Source organism: Papaver somniferum, chromosome 2, assembly GCF_003573695.1.
Source record: "Papaver somniferum cultivar HN1 chromosome 2, ASM357369v1, whole genome shotgun sequence".
Lineage (NCBI taxonomy): Eukaryota > Viridiplantae > Streptophyta > Magnoliopsida > Ranunculales > Papaveraceae > Papaver > Papaver somniferum.
The window spans coordinates 71,623,201-71,644,664 of record NC_039359.1 but is presented as its reverse complement, the minus strand read 5'-3'; the positions used below and the strand labels follow the sequence as shown (position 1 = coordinate 71,644,664).

At 36.3% G+C, this 21,464-nt stretch overlaps 1 protein-coding gene and 1 pseudogene across 1 annotated transcript; both read left to right on the top strand.

Annotated features, from left to right (window-relative positions):
• Positions 1-408: 408 nt before the first annotated feature.
• Positions 409-5,282, top strand: LOC113347995 (ABC transporter B family member 5-like). Its single transcript, XM_026591681.1, has 10 exons — positions 409-787; positions 889-943; positions 1,026-1,201; positions 1,314-1,535; positions 1,614-1,852; positions 1,940-2,468; positions 2,586-2,859; positions 2,952-3,817; positions 3,908-4,174; positions 4,276-5,282. The coding sequence occupies exons 1-10, from the start codon at positions 491-493 to the stop codon at positions 5,185-5,187; spliced, it is 3,837 nt and encodes a 1,278-aa protein (XP_026447466.1). The 5' UTR covers positions 409-490; the 3' UTR covers positions 5,188-5,282.
• Positions 5,283-10,982: 5,700 nt separating this feature from the next.
• On the top strand, positions 10,983-12,855 carry LOC113351360 (annotated as a pseudogene).
• The last annotated feature ends 8,609 nt before the right edge of the window (positions 12,856-21,464 follow it).

Below are 21,464 nucleotides of genomic sequence, written 5' to 3'. Positions count from 1 at the left end.
CTTAAATGTTTTAATATACAATGGGGATATGATCACTATCCTTTCCAAAATTTGGTGGGGGCCGGTGACCTCACAGGATTCGCCCTGTATCACTATGGTCAAAATCCTATGAAATAATGCACAAAAAAAAATATTAGAAATTTAGGAGCAGCTCAAATGACTTAATCAAGGAACACAGACGCTTACAATATAATCATTTGTCCACATTTAACGCAGGGAAAGGGGTAGGTTTGGGTCTAAGGCTCTAAGCCATGTTGCGTATTGGGGTTTTAACGTGTTATATAAATGAAGTATGGGGGTGAGTAGTTTGCATTAAAAAATAGTATGGGGGAGGATTCTAGTAGTTTGACTTCAGTTAATAATATTTATTACCTATGGATCTTACAATTTCAAATGCGAACCCATCATCAATCCTAGTCCTACCTCCATTGCCAAGACTACAACCAGAAGCATGCTGTAAACGACTTATTAAGTTGTAGTACAGGCAAAGATGAACATGAATAGCTCAAGAAACGCTAGCAATGATGACAAACAAGAATCAGAAAGCAAGACTGCTAAGAAGGGAGAAGAAGCAGAATATGACATTTCGGCGGAGACCAATCGCGTTCCATTTTTCAAGCTATTCTCGTTTGCTGATTCTAAAGATGTTATTTTGATGGTTATCGGTACAATTGCAGCTTTGGTTAATGGTTTGAAAATGCCCATTATGGCTGTTCTTGGTGGACAACTTGTTAATTCTTTTGCAATAACCGGCGACTCCAATGAGCTGCTTAAACAAGTTTCAAAGGTATTTCTTCAATTCTGTTCCACTTTTATGGGTAGGCCGCCGATACCTTAAGCGCCATATGCTAGGAAACTGGTTCATTTATCTTTTGTTAATATTTTCAGGTATCTCTGGAATTTGTTTTTCTCGGACTGGGGTCTGGTTTGGCGGCATTCATCCGTAAGTTCATATATGGTATAAAAATTTGAAGTCAGACAATTACTGTGTGAGATTAAAATCAATTTTTGATATTTTTTGCTAGAGGTGGCATGCTGGATGATCACAGGGGAGAGGCAGGCTGTACGAATCCGAGGTTTATACCTGACAACGATATTGCGGCAAGAAATTGCTTTCTTTGACAAGGAAACTACTCGGGGCGAAGTTATCGGGAGCATGTCAGGTGACATTATTCTCGTTCAAGGTGCTATTGGCGAAAAGGTAGTAGTAAACTAGTAACTATATGAAATTTAAGAACTCAAAATCGAAAAACATGATTCGGCTAAATAATTTAAAGTAAGTGGTTCATCATCGAACTCTTTCGAATTTTCAGGCTGGCGAATTTTTTGAGCTGATTTCTACAGTTCTTGCTGGTTTTACCATTGCATTCGTCAAAGGGTGGCTTCTCACACTTGTCATGTTATCCACTGTTCCTGCTCTTGCGATTTGTGCAACGTCTATGTTCATTTTAATGCGCAAGCAAGCATCTCGTGCAGAAGCTGACTATTTGCAAGCAGGAGTTGTTATAGACGAAACTATCAGCTCAATCAGAACGGTTTGTTGCATAAATCCATTAGCTTGACCTGTCTACATTATTGTCCGATATGTAACCAGAAAAACGCGTAATACACAGGTTGCATCATTTACTGGGGAGAATCAAGCTATCTGTAACTATGACAAGTCCCTAACAAAGGTGTATAAATCTGGCGTTCAGGAGGGAGTAGTGGCGGGATTAAGCCTTGGTTCTTTTCAATGTATCCTTTATTGTACTTATGGCTTAGCCACATGGTTCGGCGCAAGAATGATAATTCAGAAGGATTATACAGGGGGTGATGTCATTAATGTCATAGTGGCAATATTAACTGGCTTCATGTAAGATGCTCTACCTCTTCCTTGCTTATTGTATCTAAACGAGAATGTAAGCGTTCTTTAAGCTTACAGACTCTTTGATATTTTCAGGCCTCTGGCGAATCTATCCTTATGCCTGGGTGCATTTGCCTCTGGACAAGCTGCAGCCTTTAAGGTGTTTAAGACAATTCATAGGAAGCCAGAGATTGATGCATATGACACCACCAGTGGGAGAGTTTTAGATGATATTCGCGGAGATATTGAGTTCAGGGATGTTTGCTTTAGTTATCCAACTAGACCAGACGAGAAAATATTCAATGGATTTTCCTTATGTATACCAAGTGGTAAGACCTTTGCTTTGGTTGGCCAAAGCGGAAGTGGAAAATCAACTGTGATTAGTCTTTTAGAAAGATTTTACGACCCGCAAGACGGTGAGATTCTTATAGATGGTATAAATCTGAAGGAATTTCAGCTGTTGTGGGTTAGGGGGAAAATCGGGCTTGTCAGCCAGGAACCCGTGCTCTTTACATCCAGCATTAAAGATAACATTTCTTATGGTAAGGAGAATGCAACTCTCGAAGAAATTAGAGTTGCAACTGAGCTGGCCAATGCTGCACAGTTCATACAGAATTTACCTCAGGTTTTCTCTCTTTCTTGCACGCACGCACACACATATTGTATCTGAACTGTGATAAACGAGTATCTGTGCATTCAAATTGATTTACATGTGAGTTGTTGCATTGCTGTATGCTTTCAGGGTTTAGACACGTTGGTTGGTGAGAATGGGACTCAGCTGTCTGGGGGACAGAAACAGAGAATTGCCATAGCAAGGGCAATTTTGAAAGATCCGCGGATTCTACTTCTGGATGAGGCTACAAGTGCACTTGATACGGAGTCTGAGCGAATTGTGCAAGAAGCTCTGGATAAAGTAATGGTGGACCGAACTACAGTCATTGTCGCACATCGGTTGAGCACGGTTAAGAATGCAGATACCATTGTGGTCATACATCAAGGGAATATAGTTGAAAAAGGTATGTGCCCAACCAAGAAAACCTTTAGTATAGTATTTTCGCAAATCGTTCAGGGAAATTCTGATACGTCAGTGGCTTTAAAAAACTTTCAGGTTCACATTTGGAGCTCCTTAATGACCCTGATGGGGCTTACTGTCAGCTCATAAGCTTGCAAGAAGTTAACAAAGAACCAGAACCTAATACATTGAAACCAGAAACTAGGGTGGAGTTTGACAAGCACTCAAGAAACTTGATGTCCCTCCAGCAATACGGAAGTAGCAAATCATCAGGGAACAATCTGCATTCTTTGAGAATCCCATCTGATCAGCCGTCTTCAGGCCTTGGTATTCAAGAAAAATCTCAGGAAGAAAAATCACAAATGGCAATTAAAGAGAAGGACCAAAAGGTTTCATTTGGCCGTCTTGCCAAGCTTAACAAGCCAGAGCTCCATATTCTACTGCTTGGTGTTTTGTTTGCAGTGGTCAATGGAATTGTATTTCCTGCTTATGCTGTAATGTTTTCTGGTATGATAACTACATTCTATGAACCACCAAGTAAGCTTCACAAAGATTCGAGATTCTGGGCGTTGATGTTCGTCACGCTTGGCATTGTATCACTGGTGGCATCCCCAGCAAAAGGATACTTCTTTGCAGTAGCTGGTTGTAAATTAATAAAACGTATTCGTTCAATGTGTTTCAAGAAGGTTGTGCACATGGATATTAGTTGGTTTGATGAGCCTGAACACTCTTCTGGTGCCATAGGTGCAAGGCTTTCTACAGATGCAGCAACAGTACGCAGTCTTGTTGGGGATGCACTTGGGTTGCTTATTGAAAACATTGCAACACTAATTTTTGGTTTAGGTGTCGCGTTTTTAGCCAACTGGAAGTTGGCTCTTATTGTTGTTGTTTTGCTACCCCTGTTAGGACTAAATGCATGGGTTCAAGTGAAGCTCATGAAGGGATTTGGTGGGGATGCAAAGGTTTGATCTATAACACCTAAAAATTCTGACATTATAGGTTTACCTGGAAGTGTGGCATTCGTCTAACGAACTACAGTTTCATGATTGCAGGTGATGTATGAAGAAGCAAGTCAAGTTGCTTCAGACGCTGTCGGGAATATAAGAACAGTTGCATCATTTTGTGCTGAAGGGAAGGTGATTAACTTGTACCGAAACAAGTGTAATGGCCTGAAGAAGACGGGAATAAAGCGAGGTTTACTTAGTGGATTCAGTTTTGGCATCTCCTTTTTCTTCATGTTCGGTGTTTACGCTACAACCTTTTATGCTGGAGCAGTATTACTCAAGCATGGCAAGATAACATTTCCGGAGGTTTTCCGTGTATGTATTTCATAGAGCACTGAGCCAATATATATTGCAGGATATCACCAAGGTGCATCTGCTGGTAAATTACCTGATATTTATTTGTTGGTCAACTGCAGGTTTTTCTTGTTCTCACTATGACAGCAATTGGTATTTCTACGGCAAGTTCGATGGCGCCAAATTTCAGCAAAGCCAAGAGTTCAACTATATCCATATTTGCAATTCTTGATGGAATATCAAAACTTGATTCAAGTGATGCCTCTGGAATGACACTTGAGGCTTTGAAGGGTGAACTTGAGTTTCAAAATGTTAGCTTTAAGTATCCTCTAAGGCCGGATGTTCCGATATTTCGTGACCTTTGCTTAACTATTCAATCCGGCCAGGTGGTTGCCTTGGTTGGGGAAAGTGGAAGCGGAAAATCAACAGTTGTATCACTGTTGCAGCGGTTTTATGATCCTGATTCGGGCCAAGTTAGATTAGATGGCATTGAAATTAAAAAGTTTCAGTTGACATGGTTGAGACAACAAATGGGGCTGGTAAGCCAGGAACCTGTACTGTTCAATGGCACAATCCGAGAAAACATCGCATATGGAAAGGAAGGAACTGCAACAGAGGCCGAGATTCTTGAGGCTGCGAAACAAGCAAATGCCCACAATTTCATAAGCGGGTTGCAGAAGGGGTATGATACAATAGTTGGAGAGCGGGGAATTCAATTGTCAGGTGGGCAGAAACAACGTGTGGCAATTGCACGGGCCATAGTTAAAGGGCCAAAGATATTATTATTAGACGAGGCAACAAGTGCACTGGATTCGGAATCGGAACGAGTAGTTCAAGATGCGTTGGACAGAGTTATGCTAAACAGGACTACAGTTGTGGTGGCGCATCGATTAATGACGATTAACAATGCTGATGTGATTGCTGTGGTGAAAAATGGGATAATTGCCGAGAAAGGAAATCATAGTACATTGATGAATATGGAAGATGGATTATATGCATCTCTTGTAGCACTGAACATGGATAGTGCATCTTAAAGAAATTTGATCTGCCTACCTTATATATTCTTGTAAGAATTTATGTTACAAGTAGTAGATATCACGAATAAAAGAACTGGAAAGCATGGTCAAAACTATTGGCATTGAACAATATCAGAAGATACTTCCTGCAGGAGAATTCCGTAGTCCAGACCAATAGACGGCATTTAAAATTTCAAAAGTTCAATTTGGACCGTTAGAAAACAACATACTCACAGTTTTTCTCTAGGGGATGGCCGACCCATTTTGTGAGTGCACGTTGTTGTGTTTTTTTTTTTCTTTAAATAAATATTACTACTAAAGAAATTACCTCTCAAAAGGACTAATAAAGAACACCGCTGAATTGGGTCCTGAAAAATAATTGGGAACTCCTAACTACAGGACAAAAAAAGATCATGAAATAGGAGTTATTCCTTATCCCTAATTTTTTTAAATAGCTAAACTACCCCAAATCATTAGTGGTAATTAGTAATTAAGTTAAGTTAATTAATTGGTAATTAATTTACTTAGATTAAAATCAGATTTAAGCATTAAATTTTGATAATAAAAAAATTGTGTTTTTGTGTTGGAGAGAGGAAGAAAATGAGTTTTGGGGAAAAATTTAGGGTTATTTGAAATGAGTGATTCTAGTGGAGGAAATGATGTAGGTGAAGATTCAAACAACATACATGATTGTGTTGATGGTAAGATTGTGTCAATGTTTGGTGAAGACATGTTAATAGAGGAAGCCTTGAATAATGGTGGAAATGAAGATCTTATTGCTCAAAATGAAGGAACCAATCCTCAAAATGTAGAACCCGAAGCTCAAAACAATCAGGTAAACGTCTTATACTCTTGTAATTGTATGGATGGTGCTCCAAGTGGTCGATTCAAGGTCAATATGGAATTACTCAGAATGAGTGTCGTTAGGTCGGGAGTATAATAAACTAACGACCCTTATGAGTCGTCAGTTATTTTGCACAGAAATAAATGACTCTAATTTTCAGTTGTGAAAAATCGTCAATCAAGTTTGAAAAAATTGACGACTCCAATCTGCAGATATGAAAAATCGTCAATCAAGTTTGAAAAAGTTGACGTCTCCATATTTTAGGTCATCTAGAGTCGTTAGCTCAATATATTTAGAACCAAACGACTAAAAAACCTTTTACTCTCTGTAGCTATCACTCTAAGGGTAGTCAGTTTAGCATTACTATATACTGACGACCCTTTCATATTAAATGAGAGTCGTTAGGAAAAAAAAAACAAACTAAAACGACCCTTAGAAATAATTGACGACTCTGATTATTCATTGACGATTCTCAAAGTAAAATTGACGATTTAATTGCTTTCTATTGACGACCCTTACACTTTTGTTGACAGAGGAGTTGTATATGAAAGGGTACTGAATCGTTAATTTCATAAATTGGTCGTCAACATAGGATCGTTAACACATTATTAATTAATTGACGACCCTTTCATTTTTTCAAACAGAGAGGTGATTTGGCATAAACACAGAGTCGTTGATGATTAAAAAGGTTCGTCGAAAGAATTGTTTTCACCTACACCAAATGGTTAACGACTTATCATGAATAAAACATGCAGTTCAAGAATCGTTAAGAAAATAAACTTTGTAACTAACGACTCAAAACTAGGGCAAAAATTATTGGTAGGGTCGTTTTCACCTCCACCCTAATGGTTAACCGTTTTTCATAAATTCCACATGCAGATCAAAAATCGTTAAGCAACAAAACTTCGATGTTGACGACCTTTTTTCTGAAACTGCAATTATAAATCGGATGAAAAAAAAATTCTCCACAGTTTTTAATGGAGAAAATGGGGACGATAGGGAGAAGGAGGGGAGGAGAAGAAGAAGAGTTTTGGGTTGGAATGAAAATTGAGGGCCTATTAAGTGTCAATAGGATTTTAGGGTTAGTTTTTAGAGAAGGATAAATTAGTATTTTCACCATGGTTTTGGAAGCCCCTAACTTTTCTGGTGTGGGTACAAATTTGGTGAAGCTCCCAATTATTTTCCATGGCCTCCAATTAAGCACCGATAAAGAACTACAAGCGGTTTACTCACCTTTTTTGTTTCGTAGTTTACTACAATTGGTTTATTTAGCATTTGTTTGGGACCTATTTTTTAAAAAAAATGCATCATCATCAGTTAAAATAACTTGTCAGCGGATTAATTTTGTGCTTAGATAATCGTTGATTTATTTACTCCAACAAATATAATTATTGATTAATATATTTTTATTATAATGATGTAAACTTGATAAATTACCGTAACATAAATAATAACAACACATTTCCGAGCTACTTGTTTCGGAAATGACATGTAACATCAACCGCAAATGACGTGTAACATCAACTCATCGGTGCAAAATGCCTGATTTCTTGTAGTTTAACACTCAAGATGATATAGATAGTAGTAAATACATTAAAATCAAATTGCAACAAAAACAACATGCTTATAGTAGTAAATAGTTGAAAATTTCAAATAGGAAAAGTGAAGGAAATCAAAACAGATAAAATATGATAATAATGAGATGAATGATTTAATTCTTTGCTCATCCTTTTTTTTCTATTAATTGTTACTTATGTTTGCTTAGAGCAACCACAGTCACGACCAAATTTGAGGGTTATACCCAAATTTGGTCCGAAAGTGAAGCGCAATGGAGAGGACCATAGTTATATTTAGTCTGGAAAACTAGGGTTTGAGATTAAATGTAGTCATTAACCCAGACGAAATCAAAATATAGTGATACGTATGTATAACGAGCGTGTGATGTTAGGCGTGAGTATAATGAGCGTCTGAGATTAGGCGTTAGTATAGAGAACGTCTGAGTGTGGAGCGTCAATAGAATTAGCGTCTGAATGAGGCGCGGTTATAAATACTGTCAGGAAAAACGGTTGCTATATGTACGCCTCACACCAAGCGTTGTTATAGTCTCCGCCCCAATTATATAATACTTTATGAAAATTGAAACCGTCGTGCTTTACATAACTAACCCATGTCAGGGGAGAGTAATACTTTCGCCCCATGTCAGGCGAGAGTAATACGTGCGCCCCACGTCAGGCGTGAGTAATGCTTACGCCCCATGTGTAGTACACAATACCCACGCCTCACTACCATACGCACCTTATACACCCGTTCAACTTCATGCGTTGTTATATCGTCCACCATATCAAATTTTAATCTTTCACCATTGCGCTTCACCTCCACTAAAGCCAAATTTTTTTAGCTTTTAGACTGGTTTTTAGTATTTAGTCTCATCCATGACTGTGGTTGCTCTTAGCGAGGATATATTTATCCAATTTGAGCATGGTCTTATATATCATGTTCTTAATCATGTAAGGTTATGGAACCATCTTATTTAATTTTTCATATTTCACTAACCATTTACAGTACCTCGTTTTTGTCGACCTTCTCGTCTTCTTCATCAACAATATTATCACAAAAGTGGTCAATTAGTCCTAAAATAATGATTCCTGGGTGAAAAAGACATAAAATTTGATATTGTTTAAACACCCAGATATTAAAAATATATTTTTCTATTATTCATTTTGGATATTCTACCCAGAATTTTGTTTATGAATTTACTTGAACGGACCTATATATCCCTAATGCTATCTTTACTGTAATAATAAGAGTGGCATGTCATAATAACAAAAGTCGCCGTATCGGTAGAGAATAAGCGTTATTTTCGATGTTGCGACCTCCATGATGACTTTAGTATCGAGTTAGTGCAGAAGACACGTACTGAGGGAATACACCAAGTACTTGGGTACGAGTAAAACCATAAAATTCATAAGCTGAATTTTGTTTCAAGTTTTAACTTAGTTATGGCATTCAACTTTGGAGTGGAACTTTCAGAACTCCACATTAGACGAATGAAACTTTTCCTCCCTTTCTCCTCTCTTTCACTCCTTCTTATTCAATAAAACCATTAAGAACAATCCTTCTCTACTCAGATCTGTTCCATTTTAGATTGGATCTGAGCAGATTTTTTCATTATTTGTTGTTTTCTAGGTTAGTTAGTTGTCTTAGCTTAATTTTATTATGTTTTCTACTTATCTACACCATCATGATGGTTTTATCTACTCTTTTGAGGTTTATCTTTGCTTTAATGGAGGTTCTTGGTTATTAGGTTAGGTTCCAAGATCGATAGTGATGATCTCCAACGAAGAAATCTTCATCTTCATCGGTGATTTCTTTGACGGCGGAAGCTTCATCACTAGTTACAATAGATTAGAGCAAATCACTCCTATTTTAGGAGCATATCTTTCTAAAGAAGAAAACAAACTAAATGGTTGGAATTTACTTCCGAGAAAAAGTAAATTTCACGTAATAAACTCAACTCAAAATTCCTATATGTGTTATAATTTAAATTTCACATAGTCATACAGCTTAATCTCAATTAAGTAGATAGAATACATTTAATATCTGACTGAAATAAAAATGAATTAGTATTCAAATACCTTTTTGAAAAGACGATGGTACCCAAATACACCATAATCTTTTTGTTTCAATCTATAAATCCTTTACCGAATGTGACCGTCTATGGACAAAGTCGACACAATACGACAATTCGGTTCACAGTTCGTGTGATTGTCTATGGATACGAGATCGAGACAATACAACAACAAGATAACTTGTGTGATTGACTATGAATACAAGATCGAAACAATATTACAACAAAGTGTGTTACTTGATAAGGTTCAGTAATAACCAAACTCTATAGGATCACTATCAAGTAATGCGGAGTTAACGTATATGTGTATTTTACTTTATTATAATAAATGATTACAATGCGGAAATCAGAGTAAAAGACACATCAAGATTTTGTTAACGAGGAAACTGCAAATGTATAAAACCCCGGGGACCTAGTCAAGTTTCGAATACTCTTAGAATTAAGTCGCCATACAAAATCTAATATCAACTTCGTAGAGTTGAGACCAAGCAGACTCTCGGAGCTACTTAGTTCCCTCAGTATCCCTGCACCTTCCACTTCCAGAGGCACCCATGTGAATAGCAATCACTAGAATCGATTATACCTAATTATGGAACACTTGTGATCGGTCACACCAGTCACTAGGATCGGTTACACCAGTTACAAGGATCGGTTCCATATACACATGATATTACTTGTGATCGGTCATACTAGTTACCAGGACCGGTTACACCAATTACAAGGATCTATTACACACACACTCATGATCGGTCACACCAGTTACTAGGATCGATCATACCATCACATGGTGATTACTTAGGATCGATGACACCAATTAACAAAAACCGGTCATACCAAATCATAAGTTAGGCACGATCATACCATCACATGGTGATTACTTAGGATCGATGACACCAATTAACAAAAACCGGTCATACCAAATCATAAGTTAGGCATTGTGATTATTCATACCAAGATACATAACCCAAGTTAAGATCCGTTCTACCATCTCACACAGATCATCCGAAGATTTGAAATGAATAGCCGGACCAATAAGCCTAACGATTTACCTTTCGATTCATGAAACAAGCTCATGAATGTACTTCCTTTAAACAAATGTAAAAAATTGTTTCCTAGGATGAAATCTTCACTATAACCCGTTCACATAATCATAAAAATATATATAAGATTATGTCAATGTCATATCTACAAAGTTCAAAAGATCAGCGTTATACTTCGTAGTTTAATTCCTAATACTATGGTCATACTATTATGATTATGTCACATCACTAGAGTATTATACAATATGTACAGTATATACAGCTTCACAGTTATGTTTTCAATATGCACGAATTGAAAGATATGTTAGTCTTCAAAGAAGTTCAACTCAGTATTACTAACCTCAAGTGGAAGGATGATGTCGTCATTGTAGTTCGTTACTTCATCACATTCTTCAGGTCTTCTGAGTAAAACTTGTATGTCTCAACATTTCTAGACTTTATAGTCTAACCTAAACCAAGTTGACTCTAATATTTAATCAAGCAACTCTAGACGAGTGTTGATACTAAAATATGACAACCAAACTTTACATACCAATGCTTGGTGAGTTCAACCGAGTTATGTTTTAACAATCTCCCCATTTTTCAATTTTAATGACAAAACTCTTATTATATATGCAGCAACAGTACGCAGTCTTGTTGGGGATGTACTTGGGTTGCTTATTGAAAACATTGCAACACTAATTTTTGGTTTAAGTGTCGCGTTTTTAGCCAACTGGAAGTTGGCTCTTATTGTTTTTGTTTTGCTACCCCTGTTAGGACGAAATGCATGGGTTCAAGTGAAGCTCATGAATGGATTTGGTGCGGATGCAAAGGTTTGATCTATAACACCTAAAAATTCTGAAATTATAGGTTTACCTGGAAGTGTGGCATTCGTCTAACGAACTACAGTTTAATGATTGCAGGTGATGTATGAAGAAGCAAATCAAGTTGCTTCAGACGCTGTCGGGAATATAAGAACAGTTGCTTCATTTTGTGCTGAAGGGAAGGTGATTAACTTGTACCTAAACAAGTGTAACGGCCAAAAGAAGACGGGAATAAAGCGAGGTTTACTTAGCGGATTCAGTTTTGGCATCTCCTTTTTCTTCATGTTCGGTGTTTACGCTACAACCTTTTATGATGGAGCAGTATTACTCAAGCATGGCAAGATAACATTTCCGGAGGTTTTCCGTGTATGTATTTCATATACCACTGGGCCAATAATTGCAGGATATGCACCAAGATGCATCTGCTGGTAAATTAATATTTCTTTGTTGGTCGACTGCAGGTTTTTCTTGTTCTCACTATGACAGCAATTGGTATTTCTACGGAAAGTTCGATGGCACCAAATTTCAGCAAAGCCAAGACTTCAACTATATCCATATTTGCAATTTTTGATGGAATATCAAAACTTGATTCAAGTGATGCCTCTGGAATGACACTTGAGGCTTTGAAGGGTGAAATTGAGTTTCAAAATGGTAGCTTTAAGTATCCTATAAGGCCGGATGTTCCGATATTTCGTGACCTTTGCTTAACTATTCAATCCAGCCAGGTAGTTGCCTTGGTTGGGGAAAGTGGAAGCGGAAAATCAACAGTTGTATCACTGCTGCAGCGGTTTTATGATCCTGATTCGGTCCAAGTTAGATTAAATGGCATTGAAATTAAAAAGTTTCAGTTGAGATGGTTGAGACAACAAATGGGGCTAGTAAGCCAGGAACCTGTACTGTTCAATGGCACAATCCGAGAAAACATCGCATATGGAAAGGAAGGAACTGTAACAGAGGCCGAGATTCTTGAGGCTGCGAAACAAGAAAATGCCCACACTTTCATAAGCGGGTTGCAGAAGGGGTATGATACGATAGTCGGAGAGCGGGGAATCCAATTGTCAGGTGGGCAGAAACAACGTGTGGCAATTGCGCGGGCCATAGTTAAAGGGCCAAAGATATTATTATTACGAGGCAACAAGTGCACTGGATTCGAAATCGGAACGAGTAGTTCAAGATGCGTTGGACAGAGTTATGCTGAACAGGACTACAGTTGTGGTGGCTCATCGATTAACGACAATTAAAAATGCTGATGTGATTGTTGTGGTGAAAGATGGGATAATTGCCGAGAAAGGAAATCATAGTACGTTAATGAGAATGGAAGATGGATTATATGCATCTCTTGTAGCATTGAACATGGATGGTGCATCTTAAAGAAATTTGATCTGCTTACCTTATGTATTCTTGTAAGAATTTATGTACATTGAATTTATGTTACAAATAGATAGATATCACGGCTAAAAGAACTGGAAAGCATGGTCACAACTATTGGCATTGAAAAATATCAGAAGATACTGCCCGCAGGAGAATTCCGTAGACAGCATTTAAAATTTCAAAAGTTCATTTTGGACCTTTAGAATGAACAACATAAAAACAGCATACTCACACTCACTGTTTTTCTCTGGGGGGTCCGACCCACTTTGTGTGGCGGGAATGATACACTGACCGCGGGTTGAATCATGCGGTCCATCCCGCCAGAAACAAAAGTTGGAGTCCCCCTGACCCGACGGTTTAGCAGGGTTGGGACCTACCCCATTGTTTCAGTCGGGATGAACTCGCGGAACATCAATCATTTTCGTTTTGCGTGTGCACTTTTGTTTCCTTTTGTTGTTTGTCCTGATGATTATCAAGAATGATTATGACAACTCATTAATCATCAGAAGAGTAAAGTGTTTGCGAGAGGTGTCACTGAAGGTAGAAAACAACAGATAACAGATGAATTTAATATGCCTTTATCAAAGCTACCAGATAAGTATTTGGGGGTAATTCTGCAACCTGGTAGAGTGAGAATAAATACTATTTGGGGTGTAGTGGAAATGCTTCAAAATAGGTTAGCTGGTTGGATAGGAAGTTTATTATCTTTTAAAGATAGACTGACATTGGTAAAATCAGTACTGAGTAGCATTCCTATCTACAATATGACAGTATATAAATGGCCAGTAAAAATTGTGAAAATGTGTGAAAGGATAATAAGAAATTTCCTATCGTCAGGGGATCCAGCTACTAGAAAAGTAGTAACATTAAAATGGGACAAAGTTTGTGTATCATTGGAAGAAGGTGGTTTTTGGATTCAAAGATTGGAAATAGTAAATAAATCTCTGTTGATGAAGTTATTATGGAAACTGTTAGAATTAGATGCTGAATGGGCTTTGTTTATGAGAGCAAAGTATTTTAATAAAGATGGTGATTTGATCTCTAGTTATAAAAAATCCTCAATATTGCATGGTCTCAAATGGGTAATGGAAGAGTTCAAACATCACACTAGGTGGTTGGTTGGTTCTGGTGAAAAAATATCAGTTTGGAAGGATATTTGGATAAAAGATAAACCTTTATGTGATCTTTTTCCAGATGATACATACATTGTATCTACAAAAAATATGAAAGTGTCAGAGCTTATTGAAAATGGTAATTGGGTAATTCCTCAAAGAATGCTACAATACTTTCTAGTTGAAGAATTGCCAGTTTTATGTATTGGAGGAGATAAAAGAATTTGGCCAGCTACACTCAATGGTGAATTTACTGTAAAATCTGCAGCAAAGAGCATCAGAACTCATTATGATCACAAAGTATAGGCAAGGAAAGTGTGGCATCCAGTTTTACATCCCACAACTGCCAGTATTGTGTGGAAATTGGTGAGACTCGAGAGGAATATGTGCTACATATGAGAAAATGCAGGGAGAGGAATCTGTGTGCAAATGATTCTGAGAATTTGGAACACATTTTATGGTATTGCAATTTCAACCAACTAATCTGGAAATTGTTGGGAAATATGTTTTTATTTCTAAATCCTCAGTCTTATGAAGATGTGATGAACTTAGCAAAGACAAAAAGCAATGCAGTTCAGGAAGTGTGGTTATTATCAGCATCAATAACAATGGTGGAATTGTGGTTCTTGAGGAATAAATGTGCTTTTGAAGCAGTAAAGCCTGACATAAAATCTCTAAAAAAAATTCTTAAATTCACTAAGAATTGTGAATTAATGAGAATAAAAGGATAGATGTGGGATTGCAGTTATGATTATCAGGTTCTCAAAAAATTTGATCTACAAAGAAGACCAGTGAGAAGGAAAAGAATTATGGAGTTGAAGTTTGAACTTCCACTTACAAATCAAATATTAGTGTGTTATGATGGAACTTCAAGGGGTAATCCAGGGTCTGTTGGTTTTGGTTTTGTCTGTAGAAATTATGAAGGAGCTTTTCTGTTTGCAGAAGCAAGAGGTTTGGGGGTAGCAACAAACTTCATTGCAGAGTTGTTGGCAATAATAAGTGCTGCAGAATAGGCTATTCAAGAGGAAGTACAAGACTTAATCATCAACTCAAACTACACAACAGTTGTTAAAGCTTTCTTATCAGGTAATGTACCTTGGTGCATGCAATCTAGATTGAGCAAGATAAAGAATAACTCAATGAACATAACATTTATACATTGTTATAAAGAAATACATTTTACAGCCGGCTCATTGGCAAAAAGAGGAGCTGAGATGATAAGAGGAGAGATACAATAGTTTTGGGTAAAACCAGCTTTCCTAAAAGCTTTGGAATTACCAGAAATAACATACTATAGATTTCATTAATTTTTGGGCCTAATGTAAATGAGCAGCAGTCCATAAAGAACTACAAGTGGTTTACTCACCTTTTTTGGTTTTTTTGTTTCGTAGTTTACTACAATTGGTTTACTTAGCCTTTGTTTGGGACCCTTGTCAGCAGATTAATTCTGTGCTGGCTAGATAACTGTTGATTTATTTACTCCAACAAATATAATTATTGATTAACATATTTTTATTATAATGGTGTTAACTTGATAAATTACCGTAACATAAAAAATAAGGGATATTTTGGTACCCAACATTTTAGATATTAAGGATTGATACCTGGATCCGTGAAAGACTGTCAACTCAAATACTTGACCAAGTTAAAAAATAATTATTTTTAATTAAAAAATAAATATCTCAAAAAATCCTAGAACACCCCTTTAATTGTCCGAGAGAAGATACTAAATGAACGGCATGAGATTCTTCTCCTACCTCCAGATTCGAATCACCATCTTCATCTTCTTTATCCTCAAACAACACCACTTATATCTCACCCGTAACCACCACAGAAGTTTCTCATTTTTCTTGTTTACTTCGAAACTCCATCACCAAATTGTGAACACATTATTTTATACAAGGGGAAATGGACAGTAAGGGAAGTTGGCACTAAATCTCAAAAACGATTTCATGAACGAGATCCGGTGTATTCAGTAACAACAGCACTAAAGATGGTGAGGAATAATCCATATCTTAAATTGGGTGTTTTAACCTAATTGAAGAATGGAAGTATAATCCATATCTTACTGAATTGATCGACCTTAATTCTTGCATTAGGATAAAATTAGGGTTTGTCTTTTGAAATTGAATTCTTTTTTGTTACGATCGGAGCTTGGGGTTCCAATTGTAAATATGGGGTTGATGCTAGGGAGATTGCAGATGATTTTAATGCTTGTATGCTCAATTTTCTTTTTGTTCTAATTGGTTTGATTTTTTCAAGGGTAATAGGATGGTGGCCTGATTCGGGTGGTGGTGGTGGTTCTGTTGAAACACGTCTCATCTTCCACGGCTCCATCGACACTTGCAGATAGGAGGAAGAATTAGATTATAACAATATTTTGTTTAGGGGTAAATTTACGGAAATGCTATTCACGGCTCCACTCAGAGATCTATTAAGAGCTCAAACGCTAGGTGTTACAAGAATATTGGTTCATGACTTTCAGCCAGGACCCACCGTTGGATAAAAAGGTTCACCATTTTAGAGATGTTGGGTTTAGATGTCCTGAGTTGTGAGTAGTGTGGTGTTTTTGTGCTGTGAATAGCACCACCGGTAAATTTGTAAAATTAATTTTTTTTTGTAAGAAATAAAAATTTAAAATTAGATTAAATTAAATTTAGATAAGTCAAACGGAGACTTAAACAGTCAACGTCCATTCAGGTATCAATACTAATTTTTTAAATGTTAGGTACCATATCAATGTGTTGGATATTTACGGGTACCAAACATTAAATATCCCAAATAATAACAGCACATTTTCGAGCGAGTTGGATATTTACGGGTACCAAACATTAAACATCCCAAATAATAACAGCACATTTTCGAGCGACTAGTTTCGGAAATGACATGTAACATCAACTGGAAATGACATGTAACATCAACTCATCGGTGCAAAATGCATGATTTCTTGTAGTTTAACACTCAAGATGATATAGATAGTAGTAAATACATTAAAATCAAATTGCAATAAAAACAACATACATATAGTAGTAAATAATTGAAAATTTCATCTAGGAAAAGTGAAGGAAATCAAAACAAATAAAATATGATAATAATGAGATGCATGATTTAATTGTTTGGTCATCCTTTTTTCAATTAGTTGTTACTTCTGTTTGCTTAGCGAGGTTATATTCATCCAATTTGTGCATGGTCTTATATATCATGTCCTTAATCATGTAAGGTTCGGGAACCATCTTATTTAATTTCTCATATTTCACTGACCACTTCACGGTCCCTCTTTTTTGTCGATCTTCTCGTCTTCTTCATCAACAATGTAATCAGAAAATTGGTCAATTAGCTCTAAAATAATATTTCATGGGTGAAAAAGACATAAAGTTTGATACTGTTTAAAATCTCAGAAATTAAAAAGATACTTTTTGTTAGAGCATTGCTTGGTCGAACTCGCAAGCGTTGCTATCTCAAGCTTGTTTGTCAAATTTAGTTGCCAAAACTATAAGTCTTGATTTTTTAGTCTACTTATAACTAAGTCTCGGATTAGGATAGTAAGTGCAGTTGAGCCTTAGACTCCATGGCGTTCATCGATTGAATACGAAGAACTACTCAAGGGAACTTGTAGAACTTCATCAAAAAAGAGGTATGTGGATACATGAACTTATATATCACTCAAAAGTCTATCTATTTTATCTCCTATTTTGAGACAAAAGTCGTATTGCTATATAGACTTCAATTATACACATTTGCTATTTCGAGCCGAGGTTATCTCGCTTATCTATTTCTCGAAATATGTGTTGGTAAGCTTTCGCTTTGGTCAAGTTCATCTTTACTGGTGACGAAAGCCATGTTGATTATTTCAATAACTTGAAAATCGCTTTGATGAAAATAGTTTATGAATAACAACTATTTTAACATCCTCTAAGAAAGTTTCAATGATTAAAATGAGAGTTTACAACAAGTAACCATCTTTGGATATAAACATAGTGTGTTCTCACATTTGTGTAAAAGTCCAAAACCGGGAACCCAAAGTATGCGTACCCGTACGCGTACTGGCGGTTGTTGGAAATCAGGGTAAGTGTGCGCACCCGTACGCATACTTGCGGAAAGTTCACGTCCGTGAATTTCTGCTGGAGTTTGAAAGTGAAAAACAAACTCAATCCGGTTACTTAAGTACGAATACCCGTTTGCATACTTAGGTAGGTTATTTTCTAAAATCGGTTTGTTCATGAACTAAAACATTTATATAATAAGGAATATAATCTTTGCATACCCTGGATATAATGTTCATGAATCGATTCGAGTGAATCAAAACCGATTTTGCTTCGATTGTGTCTTATATACTTATATGAGATCTAAGAAATTGAAAAACTCTCTAACTAGTTCATTTGAACTAGTTATAGTGAAGAAGAATAAGGTTGATATGAAAGTGCTCATATGGCTAACCATTGGTTAACCATGTTTGAACCAACTAAGTGTACACGTTTAGGTACGATTACTCAAATCTAAATGAAGTTACATTTCATTTGTGTATAACAAGCTAAGTTCGATCTAACGGTTGAAAGATATTAGCTTGAATCTAATCAGGTTTTCATCTAATGTTGAATATTGAATACTTTGTTACCAAGGTAACTTAGATTGCAAACCCTGATTTGAAATCTATATAAAGGAGAACTCTAGCAACTGGGAAACCTAATACACACACATCCTTGTGATACTAGTTGTATAAGCTAGAGTCGATTCTCCTTTAACCTTAGGTTTTTCACGAAACCCTGTAGGTTAACGACTTGAAGACTTCATTGGGATTGTGAAGCCAGACCCAACTATTTTATTTGTAGTTGCATGATCTGATCTTGATGTTTCTATCGTGTTTGAGTACAATCGTAAGATTTTCTTAAGATTTATATCTCTGATTGGCAAGATAGAAAAGTAGTCACAAACATCTTCGTCTCATCGTTTGTGATTCTACAATATCTTTTTTCGTTAATCGATTAAGATTATTGTGAGGTGATCGATAATTCTAGGATGTTCTTCTGGAATATAAGTCCGCGTTATTGATTGGTTCCTGTTCACCTTGATTTATCAAAAGACGGAACAAAAACTCGTAGGTATATCTGTGAGAGACAGATTTATCTATTCAATAAACTTTTCTGTGTGATACAGATTTGTTTATCAAGTCTTCGATTTTTGGTCGTAGCAACTCTTAGTTGTGGGTGAGATCAGCTAAGGGAATCAGGTGTGTAGTATCCTGCTGGGATCAGAGACTTAAGAATTACGACTGTACCTTGAATCAGTGTGAGATTGATTAGGGTTCAACTACATTCCAGACCGAAGTTATCTTTGTAGTAGGATAGTGTCTGTAGCGGCTTAATATAGTGTGGTGTTAATCTGGACTAGATCCCGAGGTTTTTCTGCATTGTGGTGTTTGTGTTATTTCTTTTTCGCATTATATTTTGTTACATAATTGAAATATCACAAGTTATGCGTTGAATCGATCAATTGGTAAATCCAACCTTTGGTTGTTGATTGAAATGGATTAATCCTTGAACATTGGTCTTTGGTACCGTTCAAGTTATCTCTCTTATATTCAATCGGGCTCGCAAATTTTTTTTTTGTTTGATTGCGGATTGAATTGAGATATTGAGATATAACTCTTTGATATACTTTTTATTAAGATTGAGTCTGACTGTCTAGTTGATTCTCTTGAAAGTATATTATAGTTAGTCCATACATATTGCTAAGAGAAATATTGGGTGAGGTTGTTAGACCCCCGCTTTTTCAATTGGTATCGGAGCAGGAAAACACGTTTAAGACCTCATAAATATGTGTTTGTAGCAATCTGAATCTGTGGACAGAAGTTCATCTCTTGCATTTACGTACACCAATGTCTTCCAATGATTTCAATTATGCTGAATGTCTTGGGATTGCCTCAAAGGATAAATCCTTAGCTGATTCTTCCGAATCCCGAGGTAGAAAGGTTGTTTTATAAAAATTTGATAACATTCCCTCAAATGAGACATTTGACACTTTGTCAAAAGTAGAAATGGATCTCACTAGAATCTCAAAAAAATCTACTGAGTCTATTTATTTTCAAAATCATAAGCTCATAGATGAATTTGAAAAGTCTCTTGGTCGAGAGCGGGAACTCTTTAGTATCATTGAGTATTTCTCCAACAATATCGAAAAACTGATTCAAGAAACTACGCTACAACGTGAAAAGATTAGTGTTCTTGAGAATATTGTTAAAGAAGACTCAATTAGACAAAAACGTTTTATCGAGACGCATTCATCTGTTCTAAACAGACTTCGTGTTGAAAAAGAGAATCTGGGTGCATCCCTTATTCTATCCCAAGAACAATGCAAATCCTTGAAAAGGGGAAACTCTATTTTAATGAGAAATTCTTCTGTACCGATTACCAATTCTCAGTCAAAATTACAGTACATGAAGAAATATTCTCCAAAGGAAGTTCCTGCTAAGAAGTGTTTACATAACTTGCAATCTTCAAATAGGGCTATGAATTTAAAACAGGCTCCTTCCAATATTTCTCTTCCACGAACCTGTTCCTTATGTGGGAAAAAGAATCACTATGCTCATCATTGTTTTTTCTAGAAAGAAATAGACACTACAAGAAAAGTATCTTTTAGTGGCAAAACATTGTGTCACGAAAATTAAATTTCTTCGTTGCAAAAAGAATTCAGCGGCACAAAAAATTCCGTCACCTATAGTGAGTCGTTGAAAGTGTTCAGTGATGTCCTTAAGAAATCATCACCGGATTTTTTAATTAGCGATATAAGTCTTTTTTGTCACCAAAACTATCTTTTCGTGAGCAAATAATATTGACATTGTTCAATGATTTTGTGATGAGAATTTTTGTCACTCTATGTATTTTTGGTGAGGAAATTATTTTATCACTTAAAATAGTTTTAACAACGAAATTTGTTTGTCTCAGAATACATCTATAGTAAGGAAACAAGTTCGTCACATAAAATAGTTTTAACCGCGAAATATTTTCGCCTCGAAATATATTTCTAGTGAAGAAACAAATTTGTGACATAAAGTAATTTTAGCCTCGAAATTTGTTCGTCTCAAAATATATTTATAGTGAAGAAACAATTTTGTCACATAAATAAGTTTAGCGGCGAAATTTATTAATTTTAGAAAATAATTTAGCAGCGAACTAATTTTCGTCTCAAAATAAAAGATTAAAATTATGTTTCTAAAACTACGTATAATGACTATCGTCGAACCCAAAACGATTTTATCGGCGAATATAGTTGTCTTTAAAATAATTTTCATTCGTCTCAGAAAATCATTATCGGCACAACACTGCCCTAACCACAACTATTTCCTTGCAAAATTATTTATCCCTAACTTTTTTTTTTACATGACAGATTCGTCACCAGATTTTCATTGGTGACTAGCATATATCGTTCCAAAGAGAATAATTACAAAATAAATATCTCCCATCATGAAAACCTGTAGGAAGACCCACTGCTACAAATGAT

What these genes read in the sequence shown, in the direction of transcription:
- LOC113347995 (XM_026591681.1), top strand. Translation starts at nt 491, where the DNA reads ATGAACATGAATAGCTCAAGAAACGCTAGCAATGATGACAAACAAGAA. An exon ending in TGCTTAAACAAGTTTCAAAG is followed by an intron (nt 788 to 888) that starts GTATTTCTTCAA and finishes TAATATTTTCAG; the next exon opens with GTATCTCTGGAATTTGTTTT. An exon ending in GATTTGGTGGGGATGCAAAG is followed by an intron (nt 3,818 to 3,907) that starts GTTTGATCTATA and finishes TCATGATTGCAG; the next exon opens with GTGATGTATGAAGAAGCAAG.